This window comes from Caretta caretta, chromosome 4, assembly GCF_965140235.1.
Source record: "Caretta caretta isolate rCarCar2 chromosome 4, rCarCar1.hap1, whole genome shotgun sequence".
In the NCBI taxonomy this organism is placed as follows: domain Eukaryota; kingdom Metazoa; phylum Chordata; order Testudines; family Cheloniidae; genus Caretta; species Caretta caretta.
In genome coordinates, this window is record NC_134209.1 from 95,391,145 (window position 1) to 95,417,669 (window position 26,525).

The 26,525-nt window shown below is 40.3% G+C and overlaps 1 protein-coding gene across 1 annotated transcript in view; it reads right to left on the bottom strand.

Moving 5' to 3' along the window:
* PDGFRL (platelet derived growth factor receptor like) overlaps positions 1-26,525 on the bottom strand; it is a 47,487-nt gene that overhangs the window by 11,922 nt on the left and 9,040 nt on the right. Inside the window, exon 2 of the mRNA XM_048848162.2 lies at positions 20,053-20,347. Within this exon, the coding sequence (XP_048704119.1) occupies positions 20,053-20,347 (295 nt within the window). The remainder of the gene's footprint in view (positions 1-20,052; positions 20,348-26,525) is intronic.

Sequence of the window (26,525 nt, forward strand, 5' to 3'; positions counted from 1 at the left end):
TGAAGCAAAAGAATATCAACATTGCCAGCAAGACATACTAACAGGACTAGCAGGGATCAGAGTGGTATCTGATGATATTCTGGTATATGGATGCTGGGACACATGGCAGAGGCAGTGGCAGATCATAAACATAAGCATAACCTCATCGGTCTACTAGAAAAAGCCAGGCAAATAAACCTAAAATGAAATAAAAATAAGATGGCACTGCAGCACCAGACATGGGTCACTTGCTGACCTCCCAAGGGCTACAACTTGGCCCCCTGATTCAGCAGATGAAGATATAATCAGTTCAGAGATTATTAGGATTTGTAAGCTATCTGACAAAATTTCTTCCAAGTATCTCAGATGTGTGTGAACTCCTGTGGTGACTACTGGACAAAGATGCAGCCTGGACATGGTTACTTCAACATGATGCAGCCATCACATGTGTCAAGGAGTTAGAGACTGACTATCCCATCCTGAAATACCACTATGTGAACAAAGAGACAACCAGACAATGTGATGCCATGAGACGGTGCATCACTCCTACAAAACTGACAAAAGTGACACTTTTGCATCAAGATTACTATCACCAATGGAATAAAGACAAGCTCAAATGGAAAAGGATTGTCTTGCAATAGTTTGCACATGAACATTTCAACCAGTATGTTCAAAGTTGGGATATCATGGAGTAGAAAATGACCATAAATCACTAGACAGCATTTTAAAAAAGCTACTGCTTGTGATCCCAAAATAGCTTCAGCACATACTTCTGAAAGTCTACAGAACCCTACAGCTTAATGTATACTACAAGAAAGGGACTAAGATGTGCAAAACCGAGTTCTTATCTAGAGCAGCCTTGCAGCATGAAATTATGGCCACTGAACAAGAATGAGATACTCAATCTAACAGAAACACAGAAAGACATAACTGACTTGGTTGATGCTTTCTGTCTCAGTTTCAAGGCAGGAGATGGACAGAGCCTGTGAAGAAACCAAACTACACAAGACAAAGGTTTACAAGTGCTCATGACCATCGTTCTGTCAGGATGGCCAAACACCGGAGGAGAACTACCATCTTCTTCTCAAAAATACTGGAACTATTGAGATCAGATGAGCATCCAAGACAGTTTCCTATATAAAGGCAGTCGAATCCTAATACATAGATCACAGAGAACAGAAACTCTTTCAAGAAAACATCAGAGCCATTCTGGACAGAAGTCTGAATCCAGAAACCCAGAAATGCTATATAATGGCCAAGGATTTCAGAGACCTGGTGAGCTGTTTTGATACATGTGGGGCAATGCAGGCCACGCAGCAAAAAGAGACAATGAAAATACACAGCATCCCCAACAGATCTTGAAGCAAATTAGGAATGGACTTTTTCACCATGAACTACAAAAACTACCTCATTATTGTAGACTGCTGTTGGGAACTAGATGAACTGTCAGACTCTATTGCAGTGCCTATCATGTACACAGCAGTGAAGGAATTCAGTGGGCATGGCATCCTAAACTGTGTCACTTCAGACACACCATATCAGCAGTTAACATTGCTAAGACTGTATTAAAGAAATCTGCAAAAAGCAAAGAAAATATGACAAGCCATTTTTGAAAAGGAAAAACACTCCCATGGAAGGCCTTAATAGTAGCTGGTACAATGCTTGATGTGGATGTGTGCCAAGAACCCTCCAACTGCCAACTGTCAAAGGGGTTACAGGAATATCCTGATTCTGTTGTGTACATTCTGGTTCAAATAATGTCATGTGAGGTCTCAAATGAAAGCCAGGGTCACAGTGGTTATTAGTATCACTGTGAGGTGTATGTTCAGATACTATGTAAGGAGTTTGTGTGTGTGTATGTGTGTGTGTATATATATATATATATATAAAAAATATATCTATATAACCTATATATATATAACCTGATATAACATATAACCTGTAACATATTTTCAGTGTGCGAGCGCGTGTGTGTATACACACACACACACAGAAAATATGTTCTTAGAGTCTGTACCAATGTATAAGGCACAAGTAAAGGTGAGAAACAGGTTTTCTGTCAGACAAAAGATGTTTATTCATCTACCTGATTATATGTAAATTGAGTATTATCATTCACAATGGTTCACCTATCACCAGTCTGAACTGAATATAAATTAAGGATTTTGAGAACTTCAGAGGGAAAAACATCTAACAGAAAGAGAAAAGGAGCAGTGGAATGAGGGAACCCTATCTGATGGGTGCACTTCAGAGGTTCGCTTGACTATATTTGGAGGTCAGAGAAAACACCTAGGCACCTTTCACTGAGGATGCAAAAGGACTGCGATTTTGCTTCATGAGAAAGGGGTCTCAATGCTGGTTGAAGATGATGAAGAGAACTTTGGGTGAGATAAAACTTCTCTAGACAGGACGTTAACCTGTTAGTTAAAATCATGACAGGCCTTCTGGAGACTAAACTTGTTTTATTTGTTTGGTTCCGATATTTTTATTCACTATCACTTGATATATTTGTAGTTAAAACAAGAATAAGTTTAATTGCTATGGGGGTCCTGAAACACACCTTGCAAGCTGGTGTGTTCTGTTCCTTAGGGCACAGCGCAGCTAGTAATCCTGTGAGTATTCAGTGGAACAAGGGTTAGACACTACAGGGAATGCTCCAAGTATTTGGGGATTGATGTGTGCCTATTGATACCTATACAGAGAGAGCCAGGCATCCAGAAGTTTGGAAAGTGGTGTTTGAGTTGCCAGGGTCTGGTGGTTTCAAGGAGCTTATCCACAGCAGGCACAGACTACTTCACGCTAACGGGAGGTAGTGGTATGGTACCTCACCACCCTGAGTACCCCTTAGAGTGAAGAATGGTGAGATCTGATCAGCAGGATATGGAAGGAACCCAGGTCGATAAGCAATGGGTAGATATCAGAACTGACTCTCAAAACACCATACTACCAGTAGAAACAAGTGCAAGGCAGTCTCCTGTCATCACAAGAGAACTCAGGTTTGGGCCAACATCAAAACACCTGCAAAGTATACACAATGTACAATACTAAGACATGAAGGAACAATCCTGCCAAAACCAGAAGGAAATTCCTTAGTTGCCAAGCAAATTAAGAGTTAGTCCATTAAAAAAAAGAGAGTTGTTAAGTGTGATGACGTAGATTTTAAAGGAGGTATATTAAAATGTTAACTAAGTAGGTAATGGTATTTGTGACACTGAATCCCATATTCTTCATAGTATTATGATTATGATTATGGCATAACTATGATGTATTTTATGCAAGACAGGTCATATAAGATATAATTGAAAAGGTTATGATTCACTGAATATGATTATCCTATTTGTATGTATGTATCATTTTGGTATATGAAGTTAGGAATATTGTCTATGCATCTATTCCAAATGTGTTTACACCTGGGGAATGCCCTCTGGGCAGAATGCAATCAGTCTAGATGGCTGGCTGGGAAGGGCCATTAGGAAGAATAATAGGTCATAGATTATGTTAATCTCCCACCGGGGTGCCTTCCTGAAGACCCTACAAACAGCCTCCAAATCATGGGGAAGCTTTTTATCATAACACAGCCAAGAGATTCCACACAAGGCAGGTGAGGATAATTTCCGTGTAAAGGGATTGCAGGATGCATCCTGTTCAATCCCTGCATTCTATTTGGTTGCTCAAGACACCAGTATTCACTGCTGAAAGTCTGGTGTTTTGTGAAAAAGTGGGACATCAAACCAGAAAAGTTCTTTTTGTTAATTATTTGTGGTCTGGTGCAATCATTAGCTGCATTTGTACACAGAGCCCTTAAGTATTATGAAAGCAGACAGCTATTAACAGCGAAAGTACTGGTTTCAGAGTAGCAGCCCTGTTAGTCTGTATTCGCAACAAGAAAAGGAGTACTTGTGGCACCTTAGAGACTAACAAATTTATTTGAGCATAAGCTTTCGTTAGCTATAGCTCACTTAATTGGTAGCTCACGAAAGCTTATGCTCAAATGAATTTGTTAGTCTCTAAGGTGCCACAAGTACTCCTTTTCTTTTAGCGAAAGTACTGTGATTTTCTCATGATTTTATGGGGCACAATTCATTACTTCTGAATGCTTGGGGCTGGCAATAGTGCAGTGATAACCAACCAAAAGGTGGCAAAAGAAAACAAATGTTTTAAGTGACATAATTGAAAAGTAATACAGAGTTACTGTTAACATCCAATGAACTAACACTTCTTATATACACAAAACCAAGTTATGATTATTTTCAATCAGAATAACAAACTCCCCATGGCACACCAGGCCTTCCTGTGCGTGATTTTATATATAAATATACACACACACATACATATATGTGCTCAGGGGTGTTAAATTATGTTGCTAGTTTTTAATCCTTTCGTTTTCTTAGGGCACGTCTACACTGATACAGTGGCACAGCTGCAGCGTTGTAATATAGACGCTTTCTACATCAACAGAAGGGGTTTTTCCACTGATGTGGTTAATCCGGGTCTCCAAGATGTAGTAGCTAGGTTGAGAAGAATGCAAGAATCTACAGCAGGAATTATGTCTACGTAACTACACCATTCAGGGTGCAAAATTTTTCACAGCCCTGAGCAACATAGCTAGGTTGACCTAATTTTTAAGTGTAGACTAGGCCTGAATTAAATTCTTTGCATTAAGCCATTGTCAGACACTATAAAGTTCTGTTGTACAGTTCAAGATGTAGTGAAAAACTGATTACAGTTTGTGATTACATAAACATATGAACTGTAAGATATTCAATACTAAACATTTACAGTACAGAGAAGCAATTATGCCAGAGGAACTTTACCTCTGCCAGTTAATGCAGACTGCCAAATACAGCTGGAAATCCCAGCCAATCAAAAGAAATAAGGTCACTGTTAATTAATTCATGATACAATGTGTTCTATTTAATTGCCTACAAGCCATCCAGTAATCAATGGAAATTTCCTGGTGAGATGGCCAACATTAAACATGTAATCCTATATCTGCAATAATTAAAGCTTTGAGACTTGTAACATTACTATCAAACAGCAGTGGAATAAATAGGGTTTTTTACTAAATAAACTATAAATGACAACTGAAATATAACTGATTAGAGTTCACAGGACAATCTTTATGTGCGGTCTTCACTTGAATGGATTTTAGAGTTGTGAAAGTCTGAATCAGGATTCAAATATTTGCTATGTTCCATACCATTTGAGCTAAATGTTTTTTATTCAAAATATTCAGAACAGTTTAAAGTAAGATGACTAAGCTAGGTCAATATGCTGATTCTATAAATTCACCTTATTAAAATCAAGTAATCGTTTTAGTTATGGTGATCTGTGAATGGCAATGCCACCCCAATCTACAACCACAGGCATCCCCAACACACAGCCCAGCACAACTTCCCTTTGCTTCCCCACCATTTTCTGTGGAGAAGCAAAGAAATGGGGGGGGGGGGGGGGGCGGAAGAGAAGAGGAGAAGAGATATAAATACCATGCACATGCAGTGGTGCAGAATTCCCCCAGGAGTAACGTTTTAGACACCTGCAACACAGTATTGTGCATGCAGATTAGGGAGAAAACAGGAAACAGTCAGTCAGTCCTTCTCCTCTCAGTGCAAACAGATAGCTAACATTAATGCAGGCATATTGGGAGAAGAATATACACCACTCTTGCTATTTAGTGCAGGCAATAAGTTCCAGCGTTCAAACTCCAGAGCATCTGAAGTGGGGATGGAATTTAACATGAACGGGTGCAACTCCCGGTTAAACTAGGGGGAGTCTGTGGCTGCTTAGAGCTGGGCTGTATTTTACCCTCTGTGTTTTTCTTCCAGGCCAATCAAAAACATCCGACACAATAAAAATATGTAAGGTTTCTTTCCAAGAGCTAGGATTTTACCATGTGCAGGGTCACAACGTAGAGATGAAGAGTACTTTGTCAGCTCTGCTTATAACGGTTGTTTGGGTTGTTCCCCTATACTGGTGGTTTGGATTACAAGAAAAAGTATCAGTAGTATTTCCCAGTGGTGAGGGGAGTCTGGAAGGCTCTGTTCCCAACTCTACCGCTGCCACAATGTGACCTTGGGCAAGTCGTTTAGGGTGGGAGTTTCCAAAGGGAATAGGTACCTAACTCTCTCTGATTTTCAATGGGAATTGGGTGCCTAATTCCACTGATTGCTTTTGAAAATCTCTCTCTAACCAATCTAGAACATAGCAACAATTAATGATGCTTACCCAACTTTGAAAAGAGCTTAGAGACACAGAGCTTAAGGCCAGAAGGGACCACCAGATCATCTAGTCTGACCTTCACCACCATCACAGGCAACCGTCACCACTCAGCACCTGCACACTAAACTCAACAACCAAAATTATACCGAAGTATTACAGCCTACAGAAGACTAAGCTATTACATGCCACAGGTAGAGAATAGGAGGGCCTGAGCTGCACCACAGCCAAAGGCAAAACCTCCTACCTCCACACCACAGCACCCCCTAGGTCACTACCAATCCTACAAGGGGGAAGCTCCTTCCCAACTCCACATATGGCAATCAGTTAGACCCTGAGCAGGTGAGCAAGAACCAGCCAGCCAAGCACCAGAGAGAGAGATGCTCTGTGACGTATCAGAGCCCTGGCTTATCCCATCCAGTGTCTCATTTCTAGCTGTGGCCATCTCTGATGTTTCAGAGGAAGGAAACCCAATAAAAAAACCAAAAACAAAAATAAACCACCGCAGAATACATTTGGAGGGGAGCGGGGGAAGGGATCCCTCCAGATGACCAGCTGAAGCCCTGAAGCATTAGATTTAGAAACACAGGACATAAATCTCAAGATACTGAGATGAAAAGTGCTATAAAGTATGTAAGACTATGGCTATTGTTATTAACAGATCCATGGGGGAGGTGGGGAGGGAAGCAGAGACAGCACAGAGCAGCACTTCTCCTGCTGGTTAGGGGAAACAAAACAAAACACAGCCTTTAGTAGGAGCAGGAGCAGGCCTGAAATCAACTGGGGTTTTGCACTGATTTCAGTGGGAGTGAGATCAGCTCCTATGTTTATTATTAGGCCATTTATAAGAACATACATCCTCTCGAATGCTATAAGGGGTACGTGTACACAGCACTAAGGAGCAAGCCTCTCAGCCCTGATTGGCAGACTCAAGCTAGGGGGCTTGCACTAGTGGTCTAAAAATAGCTTTACAGACAGTGTTTGAAGTTGCAGCTCCAGCTGGAGCTTGGGCTCTGAAGCCTATGCCTAGGCTCCAGCCGGAGCCGCAACGTCCAAGTGTTACCTACACAGCTATTTTCAGAGCGCTCCCTAGTCTGTCATCTCTGGCTGGGAGGCTCACTCCAAAATGCTGTGTGGACGTACCCATGATGTTAAATCACGGCCAGCGTGGCACTGAAGAGGCTGTCTGTCCACAACTGGACTGGAAGTTGGTGACCACATGACACACAAGACTGCATGGACATTTAAAGCTAGAAAGGCAGATTCTCCCTTTTATCAGAGCGCCACACTCGAGGACAACTAGAAGGGCATCAGAGAGCCAGTTATAGCTTCCTGATTCTAGGAGCTGGTCTGTGCTGGCCCCAACATAAAGTAGAGCAGGCTCAGGTGCCTAAGGGAGCCTTTGCCAGTAGACTTCTGTCACACACCCCTTCCCCACCTCTTACTTTCACCCACACTCCATAGCTGTGGCTCTACATTTAAATTCAGTATTTTCCTCCTGCCCTTTCAACACTGACAAATGCATGGACCATAAAATACTGTATGTGAGGTGTTGTACAGAATTTAGTTTTATTCAGATCTGACAAATGGAAGAATCCATACATAAAGGAATGTAATGGCAGTTCTGTTTCCATGATACAGTCACCCCACATTGCACCCAAGCATCTGGTTTGCATTAGAGGGACTGGCAAGTTAAAAATCATGGTTTTAAAAAGAAATTGTCCGTAGCTGTCACAAGTTACTCTGGATTTTAATAATCTAATTTGATTTTCAGTACTTTGTTAATACTAATCAATACTAATTTGCTGGAGGGGAAAAGGAATTCTTGGACATTAGAAATTGACTAGTCAGTTTCACTTGAGTTTATAGTCAAATTCTAGTTTTTCATTTTCAGGTTCTCAGTTGTGCCATGCTGAAATGTTTGGGTCACAAATGCTTAAAAGGGGAATGTTTCTATGTTAAAAATATGTACAATGGAATTTTAAAAGAAATAATGAAAATATTTAAATAGATTATTTTAAACTATAAGACATTTATATTTGAATATCTGAGGGCAAATTTGACTTGAAAGTGTCCCTTTACGGTTGGTTGGTTTTCGCTTTAAGGATTTTACATGAGATGTGTATCTATACTAAAATACCCATTAAGAAGAAACATTATCAAGAATGAGGTGTCAAAATATACCTGCTGTAGAATAAGATATTGAAAAGTAGCATCCCCAATTACTAGGAACACCTTAAACAAATCATTAGTCAATAGCAAGATATGTAATGAGTTCTATTATTCACACATCACTAACTAAACTTCTAAAGTCCTGTCCTAGCAAGCATTCACATCAGCGTAAAACCTGAAAAAGTGTTGTTGTTATTGTTGTGCCCATATTCTGCTCAGGAATTTGGAAGGGATATCTCCCACAAACTTAAGAGACAAAAATTCTCCCTCTCTCTTTTTCTTTCATTGCAGAATTTTACAAATGTTAGTAGTTGCAGAAATATTCAAGACTGTGAAAGTGTCTAGTTTCCAAATGCAAAAAAAAAAAAAAAAAATCACCTCCATCTCATCGTAACAGAAGTGTTCTCATTACAGTGTATTTACAAAGCCTGAAATACATCTGTAAAATAACTAAGAAGCCATATCCACTATCACTATGACACAATTTTCTTGTTATAATTATATCCTTCTTATAAATCACCTTTGTCTTTTAAAATATTATCCAGGCTGCAGTCTTCCCCTTATCATGTTGGTGGGTTGAATGCCTGATAAGAATAGAGTGGAGCCAAAATGTCTGGCTCTTATCCGCACCCCCCTCACTTTTGTATTTTCTGTGGGTGGGTACAATCTCTGATTGCCAAATTTAAATTAGCACAAAACCACATGGTTTCCCTCCTCCCAAGGAACTCCTTATCGTATACAGAAAGGAAATAGAACTCATCTTCAAAGAGAGAGCTCTCCCCCAAGACCTCCCATGCTAAAACACCCTCTTGGCATCAGAACAGGTACTACAATAATATCCTCAAGACTCAAAAAGATTTCAGCTGCTGCCAGCGACTTTGTTTCTATAAACTCAATTCTGGACGGGGCTGACTGCCCTCAAGTCTTTTTGTAGCTACTGGAAGTTGAGGGTATCAGTACCTTAAGGATCAGGCTCCCTCCAAGAACAATTTTCAGCTTTATTTTTCAGACTCTTATTCTTATAGTTTTCCAGCACAGCTGTTTGAACTATTCCCCAAAGACCCATTGTTTCTGCATAGAATTCTGTTTCACATAATGTTTTTGCCAGCCTTAGTGCTTTACTGAGATATGTATCCGGGTACCTCACAATCTTTTTATATGCATTTTAGCCTCAACAGCCCTGTGTAGTCAGAAAGCCAAGAGTTAGGAGAACCCATGGCACTTTTCACAAGAATAAGGGTATTAAACCTGGTGTCTTGGTAAAATTCCAGTGCAGTCTGTAAATCTATGCACATATATAGCTCTCATCACCATAATAGGAGTGCCCCACAGCACTCTGAAGTAGGGACATATTATCCCCATTTTATAGTTGGAGAACTGAGGCACAGGGTATGTTAAGTGACTTGGCCACATACAAAGTCTGTGGCTCAGGCAGGGCTTGAACCTACATCTCAAGTTCCAGTCCAGACCCTAACCACTAGACCATCCTTACTTTCTTAAGAGAGGGAGTGTGCAAACAAATTCCCTCCACAGGGTCAATAAACTATAGTAATCTTAATTTCAGTTCTATAGCGTTGTTCAGTTTTGTATTGTAGTTTTACAAAGCTTCTGTTGTTCACCTCTAATGTGGCTAGGCTTCACTAGTGGCTAAAGTGATCTGACTGCTTTAGTATCCTCCATTAAAAAAAGGTATTATCAATATACAGTAAGTTTTTGTTATGTGATACATTTTATTGGATTTAAGCTGTAATAAATTGCTATGACAAAAAAAACTATTCACTATCAGAGTTATAATTTACCAGGGGACATTGAATTAAGGCCTTTCTCTCTGTGTGGATTAAAGAATAGCAGCAAGGGTAATTACTAGCTAAAAGTATTGTTTGGATAGTTTTAAAAATCCCATATCTGTCAACATTTACAACATAAACAACGAGAAGTCCTTGCATCACCTTAGAGACTAACATTTATTTGGGCATATGCTTTCACCCAAATAAATTTGTTAGTCTCTAAGGTGCCGCAAGGACTCCTACTTGTTTTTGCTGATACAGACTAACACGGATACCACTCTGAAACCATTTACCATAGTGTATCTTAATTATATATCTGCATTTGAGTCAAAGAGAAAGTGATGCTTTCCATTAACCAACATATCAGTCACAGCAACTTCACCTTGCAAAACTGCAGGGAAACTAAGTGGATATATTCGAATTTTATTGACAGTAAAACTACTGAACTAAACATTGATAGGATTGTTGCAAATGAAGGCACTACCTGGAATGGCTACAAGATATCTTCTTATGGTTCCGTATCTCCAACAGCTCACTTATTTTATGCACTGATATATTAACAGGACTCAAAAGTGTTTGGGATTTTTTTAACCTTTTGCCATTGCATTGGATCTAAGGGCTGCTCTACACACTGGAGTAATGTGTCCTGTGGCGGTGTGATTTTTAAAAGGTACTAACATGTTGTGCACTAATTGGTTAATTTAATCAGCCCTTGCTGGTACACACTATAGGCTCCGTAGTATGCTTTAACCTAGTGCTGTTTCCGAATACTAGGTTAAAGCATGCTAGGGAACCTTCATTGTCCACCACCAGGAGCTACATGGACCAATTAATGCACAACATGGTAAGTGCTTTAAAAATCACACCCCCATAGGGCACATTACCCCATCCCACCATGTAAACAAGCCCTGTCAAGTGTGTGTGTGTGTGTGTGTAGTTATTTGTGCCATGTGATTGCACAAAGGGGCCATTTGGTGCCATCAAGTCATGACTGCCATTTATTTACAAGGAATAGTCTTGATAGCAGTCATAGATCACCAAGCAGATGTGCTATTTTTGGTCTCATCCTATCCAAAAATGGGGTACAGGGCCATCCCAAGCCACACCTGGGCAAGTATCAATTGCCAGAACCAGTCCTGCTCAAAGTCTATATGCTTTCTCTTGTGTTTTATTAACTGGACCCTAGTCTTTTTGTTGTTAACTTATTCTTGATGCTCCCCCACTCCTCCTGGGAATTCTGGAAATGTTAAGACACCCAAATTATTAATTCATGGAGAAGTAGTGTCTCCTAAGGATAAGAAGTCTATCAAGAAAACTGCTGAAAATAATTGTTTAATGTCAGTAACTTGTGATTAGAGTTCTCTCTTTTCCTTCCTCTTGCATTTTTCTTTTTTCATTAATAATTGGTTCAGTTTCATCCCTGAAAAAACTATCACAGATTAATAATGATTACTCCTTGTGCAAAGATATTCCTTTACTTCTAATGAGGCTGTTACATCTAGAAATTGTGTCCTGGACAAAGTGATACTATTTTTGCTACTCATGAATAATAGCGAGCATTTCTCCACATGGAATATTCTGTTTTAAAATGCAATAGAAAGAATTTGTTTTTAAAATAAGGGAATGCTTAGGACAGCAAATCTGCTTTCACATTCTATTTAGAACAAACAAAAACACTGAGTTTGTTTTACATCTGTGCCTGCTAGCATTACAGCAAAAAGTTTGGGAGATTTAGCTGAAGATATTCTTAGAGATAGTAAAAATACATACCACCATAACATTTTTAGTTTACACTTTTCCACCAACTTATCAAAGATAATTACAGCCCTACCAAATTCACGGCCATGAAAAACACGTCACGGATCGTGAAATCTGGTCTGCCACCATGAAATCTGATCTTTTGTGTGCTTTTATCCTACACTATTCAGATTTCATGGGGGAGACCAGCTTCAAATTGTTGGCCCTGACCCAAAAGGGAGTTCCAGGAGGGTTGCAAGGTTATTTTAAGGGGTGTCACAATATTGCCACATTAACTTCTGCGCTGCCTTCAGAGCTGGGCAGCCAGAGAGCGGCAGCTGTTGGCCGGGTGCCCAGCTCTAAAGGCAGCGCCCTGCCAGCGGCAGTGCAGAAGTAAAGGTAGCAGTACCGCAACGCCCCTACAATAACTTTTTGACCCCCACCCCTCCAACTCCCTTTTGAGTCAGGACCCCCACAATTACAATACCAAGAAACTTCAGATTTAAACTGCTGAAATCATGAAAGTTACTATTTTTTAAATCCTGTGACCATGAAATTGACCAAAATGGACCGTGAATTTGGTAGGGCCATAATTATAATACTGCAGTACAAGATTTCTGCATGAGAAAGTACTTCTAGTATTTAAATGTCCATAAATTAGCTATAATCAATCTACTGTTCTAAAATGCACTGCTAGGAGGTATGTATCAAACTTTTCTAGCTGAAAGGAATACAGCGGATTTGCATCTTACGCGAGGCTTAGGTTCTAAAGTCATCGCGTAAGGCGAAAATCGCATATAGTCAAAATTACTCTTGAAAATCACTTAAATCTCCCATAAAGTACAGTATACTGTACATGATTTTGTGTATACAACCCTGTACAGTAATATGTATAAATGTATAATGTATCCAGTAACATACAGTATATAATAAAGAGTACATATGCAAAATATAAATTTTACAGCCCTGTATTTTTAATTACAGGGGGTCATCAGGGCTTGATGTCGATCCAGGAGACGGAGGTAACAGAGAGAGAGTCATAGACAAAGTGGTTGGCTCTGGTTCAGCTCGAGAAGTTGATTGCGTAGGCTCATCTGCTGCTGGTTGTTTTTCCTTGAAAAACATGATCGGCAACTGTTGCTGTTGGCTCTTGAGCTGCTCAAACATTTCCTGATATGGTCTCAAATCATCCGTAATACTACTTGTGATTTTGAGGCTTCGTTCCATAGAGGGATAGTATTCAGAAATTAAATCATTCAAGTGTTTCGCTGCTTGGAGCACTTCAGCAAATTTATGAAGATTCCAACTTGCTGGCTCTTCCTGTTCGTCATGATCATCTTAGTCTTCTGTAGACTATCTTATCAGTTCCTCTAACTCTTCGTTAGTCAATGTTTCTCTATGGCTCTCAATTAATTCTTCAATTTCTTCCTCAAGGATATTGATGAAGCCATCACCACCCACTTGCCTGGCCACCTGAACAATGCGTTTCACTTCTTTGTCAATGGTCAGGAAACCCTTAAAATCATTCACACATTCTTTCCATAGGTTTCGCCAACATGCATTAACTGTTTCAGGCTTGATTGCATCCATTGCCTGTTTAATATAAGTGATGCAAATCAGCAATGTTGAAAGACTTCCAACACTCCATCACATTAAGATTGGGATCAGCATCCATAGCGCTATATATCCGTGAGAACACAAGCCTCGCGTACATGGCCTTGAAACAGCAAATCATGCCTTGGTCGAGAGGTTGGAGGTGGTATTGGGGGGGGAGAAAGACGACTTCAACGTCGTTATGCGCAAACCGGAATACCGCAGGGTGGCCCGGAGCATTGTCTACGATCAGCAACACTTTGAAGTCAAGTCCTTTCTCTTCGAGGTACCGCTTGACCTCTGGAATGAAACACTTGTGGAACCAATCCAGAAATAATGCTGCCATCACCCAAGCCTTGTTATTTGATTGCCAGAACACAGGCAAGAGATTTTTGTTCTTGCCTTTTAGGGCACGGGGATTTGCAGCCCTGTAGAGCAAGCCCGGCTTTATTAAATGCCCAGCCACATTGCCACAAAACAAGACAGTCACACAGTCTTAAGACCCCGGCTTCAAAGCAGCTAGTCTTTCTGATTTCAAAGTGTAAGAGCGGTTGGGCATTTTTTTCCAGAAGAGCCCCCTCTCATCAGCTTTAAAAACTTGTTCCTGAAGATAGCCCTTTTCTTCTATTATTTTCTTTAATTGTTCAGGGTAGGCTTTTGCAGCCTCTTCATTGGCAGGTGCAGCTTCACCAGCAGTCTGCAGTTTTTGAGGTTGAAGCGGTTCCTAAAACTGTTAAGCCAACCTTGGCTGGCTTTGAATTCCTTCTCATCAGAAGGCTGTCCCTCTTCAGCAGGAGGTTTGAACAGCGCATAGAGGCTAAGAGCCTTTTCTTGCAATGTGTTGCCATCGATAGGCACACATTTATGGTTCATGTCTTCCAGCCATAAGTTTAATGCCTTTTCAGTCTTCACTAAGTCTTCAGTTATTGGAGCACTTGATGCCACGGCTTGACGAATTTCTCTCTCTCGAATCTTGATGGCACAGATGCTAGATTCATTGCGGCCATATTTATGCGCCACGTTGGAGACCGACATACCATCTCTCAGTAAGTCCAACCCAGCCAGTTTTTCCTCCAGCATTGGAACAGATCACTGTTTCTTCAGTTGAGCATCAGATGAAGTAGTTGGCTTGCGTTTAGGGGCCATGTTGTATGAAAAATACGTACAGCATCTTTAAACACTAGAATCACACTCAGTGCGGCGAGATGCTCACACTATGTGAGGCACGCGGGAACTGAGACCGCCTGAGGGAACAGCAGATTCACGTCTTTCATCTCACACTCACTCCAGGGCATACGCTCATTGTGTGGAATGGTGGGCGGAATTGCCCACACTATTTACAGGTATCTTGTTATTTTTCTTTTGCCGAGCGCGTATAGTTGAATTTGCGTAAGTTAAATGCATGTATGATGCAACTCATTTGTAAACTGTTTACAGCTAGAATCAAGTAGTTGATTCTGAAAAATCAGCCTGAATATTTCACTAAATGCTTTAGATGATCTTTTAAAAAAAGAAATAAATAACATTTCAGTATAGACCTTTTAAGCAATCCAATGCTTCAAAGGAAGAGGGAAGGTGAAAAGTACCCAGTCAGAGCCCCTCTGAACAATTTGGTCAGCTACATAAATTCTGAATTTATTTATTTTTTTATGACCATGAAAATTAGTTCCTTTGTTCTACCGTGTTTCAGATTCAGCTGCACCCATCCAATCAAGTTTCTAAAAGATCTGGAAACAAACCTAACCTGATCTGCAGATAGAGTCAGGTATTTTGACATCTAAATGATCTAGACTGTGTCAGCAAATAATTGCACCTGCATGAAAATTGAGGCCTAGTTAAGGTTGTGTTGAAAATCAGACCCTTTACATTATTACTTTATTTATTCTTAACTCACTCCGGCAAAAGACAAAACTGATCTTACAGCTGACATCTGCCACCTTCTGGACAAAGATGCTATAGCTTTATTAACTACAAAAGAAAATACACTAATTGTCTAAATGACAGCCAGCAGTCCTGTTGAGGAACAGTAAAATTTGAAAGCAGCAGGTTTTCCTGACTATAGTGTCTTCATAGAAGTAGGCTTGCCGCTGTAATTTCCTACAGTAAAAAATCCAGTATTAACTCTAAAAATGGTATTATTTGTCTGTAAGTAGAGTTCTCTGAATGTACAGGTTTCAGAGTAGCAGCCGTGTTAGTCCGTATCCACGAAAAGAAAAGGAGGACTTGTGGCACCTTAGAGACTAGAATCATAGAATATCAGGGTTGGAAGGGACCTCAGGAGATCATCTAGTCCAACCCCCTGCTCAAAGCAGGACCAAGCCCCAATTTTTGCCCCAGATCCCTAAATGGCCCCCTCAAGGATTGAACTCACAACCCTGGGTTTAGCAGGCCAATGCTCAAACCACTGAGCTAACCAATTTATTTGAGCATAAGCTTTCGTGAGCTACAGCTCACTTCATCGGATGCATTATATAAATCTCCCCACTGTATTTTCCACTGAATGCATCCGATGAAGTGAGCTGTAGCTCACGAAAGCTCATGCTCAAATAAATTTGTTAGTCTCTAAGGTGCCACAAGTCCTCCTTTTCTTTTTTCTGAATATACAGTCTCCACCAATCTACACACTAGGAGAAGTTAAAGCAACTAACAGTCATTAGAGAGCATAAAGAAAGTATGTAGCCTTCATAAGCCCCTGACTGCTTTCCTGGAAAAGACAAGCAGGGATGGAAGGAAGGAGAGTGTACATCTACAGAAGCAATATATTTTTTCACTATTTCTGAGAGCTGGGAAGGGCAATGAACCTGTAGGTTGGGTACACTTTTTTCTTCCTTTATATATTTTCCTCCAATATTTCCACTTTTGGAAACTACTGAGCAGGAATCACTTTGAAGATAAACCAATCATGTCTGTTTAAAGAGACTGCCTTATCCAGCAAGCTCTGTCAACTTAGCCTCTGGGTTTAAACCAGTAACTCTGGGTAAAAATGTGAAGCGAAAGCCAAGTGGCACAGCAGTATAAAGTATACTGCAGAAAATAATAATGCACTGGCAGGGAAATTAATTGGATGATGAAAATGTCTTTTCCATCTTTAACTTTTATGATCTCTGCAAAACTCATTAATAAGAATTAGAGGCAAACATTTCTTGGAAGCCACTAGAACTTGTGTGTAATAACTCTTCTGGGGGAGGCAATTTAACTTTTGTGGCATGGTTTGATACATCCTTGAGTTCATTTAGGAAGATGCTGTTTGGAAATGGTCTCTCTTTTTGGACCCTTCCCCCAACACCAGAAAAACACCACTACTGCAAAAAACCCAAGGTTTTATTAAATTACTTTTTGGGTAAACACACCTCTCCTTATATTCAAGCAATGAAGGCAGCATGACCCTTTGAAAACTAGATCCTGCTGAATATCTGAAACTGCTTTATGAAGAAAATTAAAAGGTTGAAGGACCATCTTATCCTCATGGAAAACTAAAGAACAGATTCACCGATTTTTCAGGCCAGAAGAGACTATTATGATAAACTAGTTTAATTTCCTGCATAATAGAAGTAATACAATTTCACCCAGTGTTTCCTGCATTACATCCAACAACTTGTGGCGAATTAAGTCATATCTGTGAGAAAAACATACAACCTTGATTTAAAGAGTCCAAAGTGATGGAGAATTTACCACATCCCTTGATAAGCTATTCCAATAGTTGATAACCCTCACTGTTAAAAGTATGCCTTATTTCCAGTTTGAACTTTGCCATCTTCAACTTCCAGCCACTAGATCTTGTTATGTCTTTGTACAAGAAAGCTCTTAAAAATCTAGCAAAAAGGCATCTTCTACTTGCTCAGTAATTATGAACTGTGATCAAGACAGCTCTTAAAATCTTCAGTTTGAAAAACTAAACATATTGAGTTCCTTCTGTCTCTCACTGTAAGATATGTTTACATGACCTTTAATCATTCTTGTAGCTCTTCTCTGAACCATCTCCCTTCTTTTCAACATCCATACTGAAGAGCATTAGACTTCAGGACCTGAAACACTTCTCTTTGTTGTAACTTTGGGGAATGGCAAACACATAGCATTTTTGTTGGAAAGCTATGTTTTCAATATTTAAACATCTTAATTCATTATAATCTAAACAAAAAAGTGAGAGGCGTGGGGAACTTCCAAATTCAAGCTATGGTATAAAAGATGAACTCATTTAACACTCTTAAATGGAAATGTAAACTCAGGATTCCACTAGCTGAAAAATAAACACACTGGTAGCAGATACTTTCTGGCAGAGGTAATTGCCACCAAAAGCCTATCTTGAATTAAAGGAAGTAAAATAAATTCTCATTTATCGGTTTAAATGGATGTTACTAAAGGTTAAATTCAGATCTCAAGAATGGATAGGAACCTGACAGCAGGAAAAAGATTAAAGAGGTCTTTGGAAAAAATGCTTTACCAGCAGGTGAATAAATATTGATTTACTGTCTACTGTATCAAGGAAGCACCTAACTGCTACAAAATATAATTTATAAACCATTTGAAAGATTATATTTGATTAATTAAATTAATGTAACCAAAGACAAAAAAGACTGCATAAAACTGTAGCTGGTAGACAGAAAAGAAGAATAAGCTTTATTCCTAACTCAAATGGAAAATATTTCATTTTTACATTATGACTCCAATTCTACTTTCATTGAAGCCAACGGCTAAATTCCCACTGACTTCAATGGGACCAGGTGTGGGCCCTGTATCTGTCCCTAGTTAAAGGTTTAGAAGACTAAGGAATGTAATGGACTTCCTCTGAAAGGTAGATGAGGCCCAAAAACCAGGTTTCTATCCATCTAGTTCTTATCTTTTTGGAAGCAAATATCAGGTTTCAAAAGGAAGAACATAAAGAGAACAGAGGAGAGGAAAGAAAATGTGTCAGTGGGGAGAGGCATGGAAAGGTATTAGTATTTTAGTCTAGAAAATATTTAGAAAAATCAAAATACATTTCAACTTAAGTTTTTTTTAAGTCCCTTGATTGGTTGGTTGGTTGGTTGGTTTAGGGCTTTGGGAAATGTACAATATTTCATTAACAATTTAATATGTTTGGGAACCAGTGTTTCTCACTTTAGTCATACCTGCATGTTCTGGTCAATTTCATTTAGTCACCTGACTCTTCAGAAATATTTTACAATTTTTCAGTCAATAATAGTTGTGAGATTCCCCCACACAGCTTCTCTCATCCTCCAGTGATGAGGCACCTTCTTAGCTGGTATAAACTGTGATAACACCACTGAAGTCAATTTACACCAGCTGAGGATCTACCCCATGGCATTAAGGGTCGGAGTTCTCTCCAATACAATCCAACTTCCATATTCTGTGGAATAATGATTGTCTGTTACCCTTGACACATCCCAAACTTGGCACATAAAAGTTGCCCACTAAAGTTTGTAATCTTACTGGTGGGCTTACTTTTCATGTAAACAGGACCCTCAATATTTCTTTCCCAGATCACAACTCTAACCTTCTATAGATCTACACTCCATACTCATTTTCTGAAAATGCAGACAAATGGCCAAATCTAGGACAATCCCAAATTCTGCAGACTCTCCCCACCTACACCCATGAATTTTATCATTGATCCCTCAAACCTATGTCCCACTCCTTCTCGGTCACCCATGTGTTGCATACTGTTAAATATATTTCTGATTTAATTCAAACTTTAAAACACTAATACTTATCACTCATCAAATCTCTCTCTCTCTCTAACATCTATTGTCACATGTGGCTACCCACCTCCATCTCTGCATATTATTAAACAATCATCACATTCCATATTAAAAATAAATAAATTAACTACAGACAAATAAACAGCCATACGTACTATTGCTGAAAGCAAGCACCCAAAGCAACCCCAAATGGACTGAAAATATTTTTGCTCTGCTGCAATTCTACTCTTCCTTTATTAGAAAATCATTTTAGTTAAGCTATTTTTTTTTTCAGTCCTTTAAGACAGGTATCACTGAAGTATGTGTTGCTGACATGAATCAATAAATCCTTAAGGGCCAAATTCTGCAGTCATTGTACACTCACTTAAAGTTCCCACTAAGACAATGGGAGTTTTGCCTAAATAAGGAGTAAAGACTGCCGAATTTTGCCATATTAAAGCAGGTATTGGTAAATATATGGTCATGTACGTAGGCAAGCATTAGCAACCAGCAGTGATAGGGCCAGATAGTGTGTGATGAGACCCTAAGTATGTTTCTCCATAAAACTCTGCTAATGCTTCTTTGATCCAACATGCTTTTTTTGTTAATAGCAGCACTGGCTATGGAAATTAAAGTCACAGAAGGGAGAAGAAATCTACATAGACCTAAAAATATTGCCTGCTTATGCAAATAATTATTTTCCAATACAGTAAATTGGTTTAATTACAGGAGAATTTTTTTCTACTCGTGCCAGGTTCCTATCTTTTATGATTATCAAAAAGATATATTCCTTTCAAGGTGAAATATCCTGACCATAAAAACTTAATATAAAAATGTGTTTCAACTGGAAAATAAAGTTTCTAGCTTCTTTCAAATGAAAGGAAACTTACCTGAGCCTGGAGTCTTTAAAGGTGTCTAGGTATGAAGGATAACTCCACCCAATTTTATTCCCTTTACATCGTAGTTCTATGCTCTGCCCTGCAGGCAGACTCAAAGTGGCAGCAGGTTTCTGGAAGCGGCCTTTATCCATCACTTGGATCATTATGGACTGGGATTTTGTGGATGAGTCACTGGATTCTCTCTCCTTTAATTTAGGGAGTTTGGGCTTCATTTTTTTGTTGGCAGGTTTAATTTTGTTTTCTCCTGGTTCCTTTGGACGTTTACTCTTTGCAGGTTGTCCGGTAACTAATAAAAATGTGAAGAAAAAAGCAATGTGTTAATGATGATTTTCAAAAAGCAAAAAATTATACAGTATAATTATCTTTGAAAGGTTTCTTCTCTGCTAGTGTCTATAATAACTACAATCTTTATGTAAAATTAGTTTTCCCTCCTGGAAGCTCACCTTGATCAGCCTTCATACAAGGAAGACATAGAAAAATTGACTGGGGTTATAAATGTCCATATGAGTTTGGAATTCTAAGTATTAAACCACCCAATGTCACATGTTCCAGAAAAATACAGACTGCTCTTAATGTTTACGAAAATCTGTCTCTGTGTGTAACACAGTTAATAGGAATAGACAAATAAATGAAAAATATCAGAACTCAGTGTAACATGGGAACAAACACCTTTGTCTCAATAATTTCAGTCAAAACTGTCAGTTCCATCATGCACTTTCAATTCACCACATGACTAAGTAAACCTTACATCTTAAAATATGTCGTCATATGTGGCCATCCACTCCTACACCTCTGTATAATTCTGTAGACAATGTGTTAAAAGAATGGGGCCACATAACAAATATCAGGAAGTTTACAGATCACTGCTGATTTTTCAGTGCATTTGTTAAATGGTGTGGGTTTCTTTATAGTGATAATATATTTGACATTTAGAAATCTCTAAGGCAACAGCTAGATTTTTCAATAATAGCCATCAATTCTGGGTGCCCTACTGGAAATTCTTAGGGCTTGATAGAGAACCTAACACCTTCAGTTCCTATTAACTTCAACTGGAGTTGTGTGTGCTCAGACTTTCTAAAAATACGGTGTCTCAAATTGAAGCTCCCAAAATTAGTGGCCAATTTTTAAAATGTTCACTTTCAAGAACACTTCTGGACCAAGGATGTCTGGCCAGTAAATATTAATCTAATGAAACAAACAAAAACTTGAACCATAAGCAAAGTCAGTAGAAGTGCAGCAGCAAGGCAAGTCAGTGAAAAAAAAACTGGTACTGCCTTTGGTACCTTCAAATCCCTTCCAAAAACTCCTTCTGCCACAGCGCTTAAATGAAGTGGAGATAGATTATTAAACCAACCAAAGCCATAACAATCACAAAGAGGGGTACATGCCTTCCAGCTTCAATCTTGCAAAAATGGCACTACTCACACAAGTTATTCCGAAGTTACTCTGAAGGAACTCAAATGTGAAACTGCAGGACTACTAACTGTCATCTGTAACCTATCATTTAAATCAGCTTCTATATCTAATGACTGGAGGATAGCTAATGTGATGCCAATTTTTAAAAAGGGCTCCAGAAGTGACCCTGGCAACTACACTTCAGTACCGTGCAAACTGGCTGAAACTATCGTAAAGAACAAAATTGTCAGACACACAGATGAACATAATTTGCTGGAAAATAATAAACATGGTTTTTGTAAAGAGAAATCATGCCTCACCAATCTACTAGAATTCTTTGAGGGGGTCAACAAGCATGCGGACAAAGGAGATCCAGTGGATATAGTGTATTTAGATTTTCAGAAAGCCTTTGACAAGGTCCCTCACCAAAGGCTCTTAAGCAAAATAAGCAGTTATGGGATAAGAGGGAAGGTTCTCTCATGGACTGGTAACTTATTAAAAGATAGGAAACTGAAACAAAGGGTAGGAATAAATGGTTAGTTTTCAGAATGGAGAGAGGTAAATAGTGGTGTCCCCCAGGGATCTGTACTGGGCACAGTGGCAGATGAAATTTAATGTTGACAAATGCAAAGTAATACACATTGGAAAACATAATCCTAACTATACATATACAATGATGGGGTCTATTAGCTGTTACCACTCAAGAAAGAGATCTTGGAGTCATTGTGGATAGTTCTCTGAAATCATCCACTCAATGTGCAGTGGCAGTCAAAACAGCAACCAGAATGTTGGGAATCATCAAGAATGGGATAGATAATAAGACAGAAAATATGATATTGCCTCTATATAAATCCATGGTATGTCCACACCTTGAATACTGCGTGCAGATGTGGTCACCCCATCTCAAAAAAGATCTATTGGAATTGGAAAAGTTTCAGAAAAGGGCAACAAAAATGATTAGGGGTGTAGAACAGCTTCCATATGAGGAGAGATTAATAAGACTGGGACTTTTCAGCTTGGAAAAGGGGTGACTAAGGGGGGATATGATAGAGGTCTATAAAATCATGAGTGGAACAGAGAAAGTAAATAAGGAAGTGTTATTTACTCCTCATAATACAGGAACAAGAGGTCACCAAATGAAATTAATAGGTAGCAGGTTTAAAACAAACACAAGGAAGTATTTTTTCACGCAACACACTGTCAACCTCTGAAACTCCTTGCCAGAGGGTATTGTGAAGGCCAATACTATAACAGGGTTCAAAAGGGAGCTAGAGAGAGTCATGGAAGATAGCCATTGATGGACCTATAAGCCAGGATGGGCAGGAATGGTGTCCCTGACCCCTGTTTGCTAGAAGCTGGGATTGGCTGACAGGGCATGGATCACTTGATGATAACCTGTCTGTTCATTCCCTTTGGAGCACCTGCCATTGGCCACTGTCAGGGGACAGGATACTGGGCTTTGTGGACCTTTGGTCTGACCCAGTATGGCTGTTCTTATGTTATTCTGTACATAAACGCTTGCAGGATTGGGCCTTAATTGAGCAACCACATGATTTTATTGTCACTTCCTCAGTTAGTCATGAAACTAACTTTTAATGGCATGTTCAGTTTCGGTTCTGATCCTGCAAACACATGAGTAACTGAATAAGATACTCTCATGAACAAAGTCACTCACATGTGGAAGTGTTCTTGGAAGCAGGCCTTCAGTTTGCATGCTTTTCAGTACATGAACCATGTTTTTACTTCTCTCAAGAATGATGCACTATTAATCCATTTTGCTTTCTGCTTAGATTTAACCTCCCCTCTGCACTTATAAGTGTCTTTTTTCTCTGTCAATAAATAATGCATGATAGTCACACTACTTGTACTAACATTGTGACAAATACTATGCCAACAGGAATCTTTTGGGAGAGGTGCTTGGTGATTAGACACAACAGTTGTGAAGGCTGGGGGCTTCATTTTTAAGGTCTTATCAACATGGGGAGGTTAATTCAGTTTTACTATAGTTTGTTCTCATTAAATTGCCTTGTATCCACAGCCAGTACCCCATACCCATTACAGTAGCCATGTCCCTTAAAACACTGTACTTTGTGGGCCTCCATCAAGCTCCTGGCTTGATTGCCTTCTTTGGAGAGCTGCATATTCAGTCCCACCGGGAGAAGAGTCACCGAAATGCAGACATCTATAAACACTGTGGGCAAATGAAGGCACTGAGCTGGTACCAATGCAGAGTCAAACCAAAGGTGCTCAAGCAGAAGACAGGAGATAAGGACAAGACCTCTGGTAATGCTCCCACTATTTGCCCATACTCTGAGCACCTGGACCACATTTTTTGCATGTGATGCCACCACTGCACTCAGAACAGCAAATGTGACCCTGGGATGCATAAACAGAGGACTCTCAAGTAGGAGCAGAAGAGGTTGTTTTACCTCTGTATTTAGCACTAGTGCGGCTGGTGCTGGAATACTGTGTCCATTTCTGTGTCCACAATTTAAGAAGGATGTTGATAAATTGGAGAGGGTTCAGAGAAGAGCCAGAAGAATGATTAAAGGATCTGAAAACGCACCTCATAGTTATAAGCAAAACAGACTGAGCTCTGAATCTAACAAAGAGAAGGTTAAGGGGTGACTTGATTACAGCCTACAAGTATCTACATGGGGAACAAATCTTCAGTCTAGCAGAGAAAGATATAATAAGATCCAATGGTAGGAAATTGAAGCTAGAAAAATTCAGACTGGAAATAAGGCATAATTTTTTAACAGTGAGGGTAATTAACCACTGGAACATAGTTAATGCGTTGCTATGGATTCTCCATCACTGACAATTTTCAAATCAAGAGTGGATGCTTCTCTAAAAGATATGCTCTTCGGACAATTTTGGAGAACGTCTATGGCCTGGGTTGTACAGATCTTCTGGAGGTCAGACCTTCTGGCCTTGGAATCTATTAAATTATGTGGTGAACAGTTTTCCACAAAGCACCCTAGATATCATGGCAAGCACTCAACACACCATGTAGATCATGGAGTCAGAGCAGGAGGAGGCAGTGAAAATCATATGAATTGGCAGATTACACGAGAACCGAATGCATACGGCCAGCCTGAAACTGTAGTAGTATTATGTGCTGTATTACAATACAACCATATATGGGGATTTAAACAACTTCCCCCGCCCCCACGTACTATCTGAGGGTATGTCTACACTATGAAATTAGGTCAAAATTATAGAAGTCGGTTTTTTAGAAATTGTTTTTATATAGTCCATTGTGTGTGTCCCTTAATGCTCTAAGTGCATTAAGTGCATTAACTCAGCGGCGTGCTTCCACAGTACTGAGGCTAGCGTCAACTTCCAGAGCGTTGCACTGTGGGTAGCTATCCCACAGTTCCCGCCACCCACTGGAATTCTGGGTTGAGATCCCAATGCCTGATGGGGCAAAAACATTGTCGCGGGTGGTTCTGGTACATGTCCTCAGGCCCTCCCTCCGTGAAAGCAACAGCAGACAATTGTTTCGCACCTTTTTTCCTGAGTTACCTTTGGAGACGCCATACCACGGCAAGCATGGAGCCCGCTCAGCTCACTGTCACCCTACATCTCCTGGGTGCTGGCAGACACGGTACTGCATTGCTACCCGGCAGCAGCTCATTGCCTTGGGGCAGCAGACGGTGCAATAAGCCTGATCAACTCGGACATGACGATGGTTCTCCTGGCCGCCCTGGTAAGGTCAGTCAGGAGCGTCTGGGCAGACATGGGCGCAGGGACTGAAATAGGAGAGACTCGACCAGGTCATTCTCTTTAGTCCTGTCGGCAGTCTTATTGCACCATCTTCTGCCAAGCAGGCAGGAGATGAGGATGGCTAGCAGTCCTATTGCACCGTCTGCTGCCAGCCAGAGATGTAAAAGATAGATGGAGTGGATCAAAACAAGAAATACACTAGATTTGTTTTGTATTCATTTGCTCCCCCCTCTATGAAATCAACGGCCAACAATCGTTTCTGTGAGATCTGTCAGGGGCACCTTGAAAAGTTTAATGGAGATTCAGTCCTGCCTGAAATACCAGGGGGAGGGATAGCTCAGTGGGTTGAGCATTGGCCTGCTAAACCCAGGGTTTTGAGTTCAGTCCTTGAGGGGGCCATTCTGTGTGACAGTTGTTTTTGTTTTTCTTGTTATAAAGCCACCCCCTTTGTTGATTTTAATTCCCTGTAAGCCAACCCTGTAAGCCATGTTGTCAGTCGCCCCTCCCTCTGTCAGAGCAACAGCAGACAACTGTTCCACACCTTTTTTCTGTGCAGACGCCATACCACGGCAAGCATGTAGCCCGCTCAGATCACTTTGGCAATTAGGAGCACATTAAACACCACGCGCATTATCCAGCAGCATATGCAGCACCAGAACCTGGCAAAGCAAAACCGGGCAAGTAGGCGATGTCAGCGTGGTGACGACAGTGATGAGGACATGGAAACAGACTTCTCTCAAAACACGGGCCCTGGCAATGTGGGCATCATGGTGCTAATTGGGCACGTGCATGCCGTGGAAAGCCGATTCTAGGCCTGGGAAACAAGCACAGACTGGTGGGACCGCATAGTGTTACAAGTCTGGGATGATTCCCCGTGGCTGCAAACTTTTGCATGCGTAAGGGCACTTTCATGGAACTTTGTGACTTGCTTTCCCCTGCCCTGAAGCACATGAATACCAAGATGAGAGCAGCCCTCACAGTTGAGAAGCAAGTGGCAATAGCCCTGTGGAAGCTTGCAATGCTAGACAGCTACCGGTCAGTCGGGAATCAATTTAGAGTGGGCAAATCTACTGTGGGGGCTGCTGTGATGCAAGTAGCCAACGCAACCAAAGATCTGCTGATATCAAGGGTAGTGACCCTGGGAAATGTGCAGGTCATAGTGGATGGCTTTGCTGCAATGAGATTCCCTAACTGTGGTGGGGCCATAGACGGAACCCATATCCCTATCTTGGCACCGGAGCACCAAGCCGGCGAATACATAAACCGCCAGGGGTACTTTTCAATAGTGCTGCAAGCACTGGTGGATCACAAGGGACATTTTACCAACATCAATGTGGGAT